This window comes from Orycteropus afer, unplaced genomic scaffold, assembly GCF_000298275.1.
Source record: "Orycteropus afer afer isolate SDZICR_OR568_19922 unplaced genomic scaffold, OryAfe1.0 scaffold00290, whole genome shotgun sequence".
NCBI lineage: Eukaryota > Metazoa > Chordata > Mammalia > Tubulidentata > Orycteropodidae > Orycteropus > Orycteropus afer.
This window is the reverse complement of record NW_006921877.1, coordinates 1071736-1076991: the sequence shown is the minus strand read 5'-3', so window position 1 is coordinate 1076991 and position 5256 is coordinate 1071736. Positions and strand designations below refer to the sequence as shown.

At 42.8% G+C, this 5256-nt stretch overlaps 1 protein-coding gene across 1 annotated transcript in view; it reads right to left on the bottom strand.

Annotated features, from left to right (window-relative positions):
• Positions 1–2629: 2629 nt before the first annotated feature.
• Positions 2630–5256, bottom strand: part of THEM4 (thioesterase superfamily member 4) — a 16222-nt gene continuing 13595 nt past the window's right edge. The window contains exons 3-5 of the mRNA XM_007950987.2: positions 4947–5106; positions 4208–4318; positions 2630–2675 (exon numbers count right to left, since the gene is read on the bottom strand). Of these exons, the coding sequence (XP_007949178.2) occupies positions 2630–2675; positions 4208–4318; positions 4947–5106 (317 nt within the window). The remainder of the gene's footprint in view (positions 2676–4207; positions 4319–4946; positions 5107–5256) is intronic.

Sequence of the window (5256 nt, the reverse complement as noted above, 5' to 3'; positions counted from 1 at the left end):
CCTTAATCAGACTTGTATCACAGGCAGAAAGGTGATAATAAAGATAAGGACAAACTCCCTTATTTTTGACTGTCAAGAGAACATGCAAGTAAGATTCTGATCCTTTAAAATTTATTCAGATTTGCTTTATGGACCAGTATATGATCACTTTTTGTAAATGTTCTGTGTAACTGGGGAAAAAACAAAACACAAAATCACACCCACTGCCACTGAGTTGGTTCCGACTCATAGAGACCCCACTGGGTTTCCAAATGGTAGATCTTTACAGAAGTAAAGATTCCTTCTGGGGAATAGCTGCTGGGCTTGAACTGACAACCTTCTGGTTAGCAGTCAAGTATATTTTTTTCAAATTACTGGATATAAGGTTCTACATATGTCCAATAAATGATGGATGTTATCTTATGGTTTACATCTTCTCTTTTCTTTTTTTTACTGCTTGACCCCCCAGTAATTGAGAACAGTGTGTTGTAATCTCTCACTATAAAGGTAGATTAGTCCATTTCTCCATCTGTTGGTTCCATCAATTTTGCTTACGTACTATGAAATATAATTTTATTAGGTATACACAGATTTGGGAGCTCTGGTAGCATAGTGCCTAAGGCACTTGACTGCTAACCAGAAGGCTGGCGGTTCAAACCCACCAGCCACTCCTTGGAAGGAAGATGGGGCAATCTACTTCCATAGTGATACTGCCTTGGAAACCCAAGGAGGGGTCGCTGTGAGTCGGGTCTGACTCGATGGCAAATAACAACAACAAACAACAACATACACAGATTTAGAATTTTTATAGTTTGCTATTGAATTGAACCTTTTTCATGAAGTATGTATGGACTTTAAAGCATAAAATACTTACAGAAAAATTATATTGACCCTCTGTGATGCAGTGACTATGCATCTTCTAGCCATATGGCTCTTCTAGCCAAGGTCTTTGTGACTCCCACCATGTGGAACCATGTAAATGTAAGGTGCTTGTGGCCCACCAAGGGGACTGGATAGCTTGTTAGTAATGTAAATAAGATACATGGTGTCCTTGTGGAGGTGGGACCATGGGAATAAGGTGTATGGAACCCTAATGTGGCCTTCTGCTGGATTTAAAAATGAGCCCCTCTAGAAGCAGAAAAGGGGACTTCACCACCATTAAGAGAGAAGCAGCAGGAATGGAGTGCGTCCTTGGACCTGAGATCCTTGTGCAGAGATCGTGGCAGCAGAACCAACAAAACCAAGAGACTGATATAAGAAGACATAGAAGTGGCTTCCTGGCCCATGGAGAGAGAAAGCTGAGTCCCTTTGGGCAAGAAGCTTGCTGGTGGAGTGGCGTGCACCTATCAGCAGAGCTAAAAGAGCTTTGTAATATTTGCCCAGGCAGGGCAGAGGCCAGGCCAAGAGGCTAAGGGTCAAAGAGAGGTGTGCCTAAAAGCATGGCCAAGGAGAAGCTGTCCTAACTAAAGAATTGTATTTTGAACATTTCTGAACCTGATTTGTAACCCGTGCTTCCCTAATAAACCCCATAATCCTGAGCATTGTCTTGTGGGTTGTGTGTGTGGCTACTGGAACACATTTTTGAACACAGCAGAGAAGTAGAGTGCTATGGGAGGGACAGTTGATGTCAGAATTGGTTAAAAAAAAAAAGTTGGCGAGTTGGTGGCACATTTGACTTCACAGGAATTAGCCTTAGGCTGCTGATGGTGATTCTGTATCACCTCTGTGAAGGTAGAGGTCAGAAGATGCCACCCCCATGCCTTTTTTGCATCCCTGAAATAAACTAATAATATATGCTAGGGTGAAGAGTACTTTTCTATAGAATGCCCTTAGAAGGATATGCAATCCAAGGATTACTTACAGTAAATAAACAGAATTTATGAAGTATGGCTCCCTGAAGATTGTCACATAAAGCCATTCAACTCTCTGGATATAAAATAGAGATATTTTGTAACTTAAATGCTGTCTACACTGTGAGGTTAATAGCCCATAAAACCTCACTTGGAGACCTCACCTATTGGATTCTGTTCTTAGACTATTCTGCCCCATTGCTGTCTCTATTCCTGTGCCAGTATCCATACTATTCTGTTGATTGTTCAGGTATAGCTGGTAAGGTTGAAGAATTATATTACATCACACTGAGCTTTGTGCTTGGTGGATATTGTGGTGAAATGGGTTTCTCTGATGTGGCCTTTCTGGCCCTGGCTTTGTAATTCTTCCAGAATGATTGGCTGGGGTGCTATAGGCCAAGTGATTGGTCAGTGAGCTATCCACATATGTAATCTACCCGATAGGACTGGTTGGTTTATGATCCTGCTAGGAAAGCCATACCTTCAAACTGGCAAGGAGTTATCCTACATAAGCAGCCAATGTCATAGAAGATTTTTCGGAACCTCCTGACCTCCTGATCAACAAGAGCCTGGAGAGGAATGCATTCTTTGGACCTGGGGTCCCCATGTCGAGAACTTCCTACACATAAATAAAAGAGCTATAATATGGGTTAAGGGCTGTAAAACTGAGCTGGTAACACAGAAGAGGCTCAGAAATGGTCCAGTGGCAGCACCAGCGTCAAGAGGCCTAGCAGGGAACTAGTAGCAGGGGAAGCAGTCAGGGCAGTGGTTGTGAGTGGAGTCGGCTCATGGAGTGGAACTCATGGAATGGCCTCTTGGTAGGAGGTTGCAGTGGAGCTGGGTGCCCTGTAAAGGGGAAGCAGGAACAGTTTGGGCTCATGCAGGCAGGCGCTTATGTAAAGTAAGTAGCAGCATGGGGGCCAAGTTGGCATGCCTTTGGTAGTAGCAGACTACCCTGCTATGCTGAGAGCTGTAACACTGAGGCTGAGATGAAGCCTGTCCTGAGGGACTTAAGAGGAGGCATATTCAAAGGGCCAAGACGTTGCCTGCAGAGTGTTGGGCATACTCGTATAGGGGTTGCTCATAAAACAGTTTTGCCTTGAGAACTGTGGTAATGCTGGCCCAACCCTGGCACTGATCAGGGTTGTTACAAAGCTGCTGGTTCAGAGTGGACCAGGAAGTACAGGGGGTCAGACCTAGCCAGAAGAAGTCATGGAGAGAGAGAGAACAAACACAGCTATACTGCACCTGACCTAAGCTGGCAACATGCCAGCTGAGTGAGAGTGAGCAAGCGAGCACGTGAGAGAGCGCGGCAGGGAGAGAGAGAGAAACTGCTGACACCGGATCCATGGTGTGCCCCCTAGTGACACAGAAATGGACATGGGTAATTTGAGAAGGGTGAGTAGGTCCCCTTTTAGACACAAGTAGGCTCCTCTCCTATGAGGCTAAGTGGAGTACTCTTGGGGGTGGAGGGGACTGGTTCACCTCAAATCTATTTCTGTTTACTGTTCACATTTTAGAAACAATAATGTTGTTGTTGTTGTTGTTTGCCGTCGAGTCGGCCTCGACTCATAGTGACCCCTCCTTGGGTTTCCGAGGCAGTATCAGTACGGAAGTAGGATTGCCCAACCTTCCTTCCGAGGAGTGGCTGGTGGGTTTGAACCGCCAGCCGTCTGGTTAGCAGGCAAGTGTCTTAGCCAGTATGCTACCAAAACTCCCAGAAACAATAATAGCAGTTTTCAATTGTCAACACTTGTAAAGTGTCTGTGTGTGTGCCTCAATTGGATTGGACAGTAGAGTTCTTATCCCAGCAGTTTCATTATTGTTTGCGATTTAGAGTATAAGCTGTGCATAATTATGCACACAGTTTAGATACTAAATTCAACTTGCTGCCTTTTTGTCTGTGTGACGTTATATAAAACGCTTAAACTTAATGTTGATGGTCATACTGATTATATAGTTAGAAGTGTCTGGGAATTTATGGTCCCTCACAGTGGGCTTTAAACTATGACTGATGTGTGAGAGAGTATGAAGATCCCAGCCCCCTCGCTTGGGGTAGGGACAACTTTGAGATGCAAATCTCACTCCAGAGTTCCCACACATGCTCAAGCTGGAGCGCTCCTTTGCAGGCCTTTGAGAGCTCATCCTTGGCTGGCTTCCTTCCGTCCCTGTTCTGTTTCTCCCCTCCCTTGCTAGTGTGCTAGAGTGCACACTAAGAGACTGGTGGTTCAAAACCACTAACTGCTCTCTGAGAGAAAAGACAGATCTGCTCCCATACAGCTAGAGTGCTTCCTTAATAATCAATTGCACACAAATCTTCATTAAGGTTTGTGCTGGGAAACCTGACACCTAAGAAGTAAGAATTCCTATGGATTTACCTTTTAAAATTGATGTTGAGATTGGCAGTCATGACAATCCCTCCGGCTAATTGAGCATTCATAAAAAGAGTAGCATCAATCAGGGTCGCCATGGCACCTCCGTGTAGAAAGCTAGTCACAAGAGGAGGGAAAAAATGTTTTTTTAGCAGTTTTGATAAGAATCTCTTAAGAGGAAGAGAAAAATTATTCAAGTATCTTTACACATTTACTAATGAAAGGTCCATTTAGTGCATGCTCAGTGTATTGAATATCAAATAATACCCATGTATCTGACTTTATTTTGTTTATAGCATAATAGTGTAGTCTTAAGCATTTGTCATAAATCTGGAATTTAATAATCAGAGCACAAGCAAGCACAAAGCTAAAATACAATTTTGAAAGCTTACATTCTGTTTTTATTACACAAATACATGTATATTTTACACACTCATTGTTTAAAACTTCAGGAAATTCAGGAAATACAGATAGCAGAAGACATAAGGAAAAAAAAATTATAGGGCCTATAGTAATAACCACCTAGTAATAACCATTGTTAACATTTTAAGGATATTCTCTCAAATTATACTCTATTGCCCAATGTCCTATGCTGTTTTCCCATTGAATAATATAAACATCTTTCCATGCCAATAAATATATATCTACATCATCATTTTACTGCATTCATTGTAGTTCAAGGATATAGAGAGAGGGCACTAAGAAAAATAATTTAGATCCCACATTTCTAGGTTGTCATTCTTACCCAGGTCCTCCTTGTAGGTAGGGACCTCCTTGAAACAAGCAGACCACTCTTTTCTCATCCTCATTGTAGAACATCACATATTCAAAGCCCAGGCCCTCTTCAAAGCTTCTGGTGAAGAGCCTGGCCTGTGACATTAGTTCTTCTTTTGTAGACATTGAGCCTGAAGGGAAATAAGACAGATGGGCAACAGCACATGGGAAACAGGTTTTAGAGAAATGTCACAACAGAAGTCAGAATCTGTACCTGCTAAAGTCACAGAACAGTGTGTTACTGCAGTGAATTGCTTGATGTGGCCCTTCTAGCCATTGTC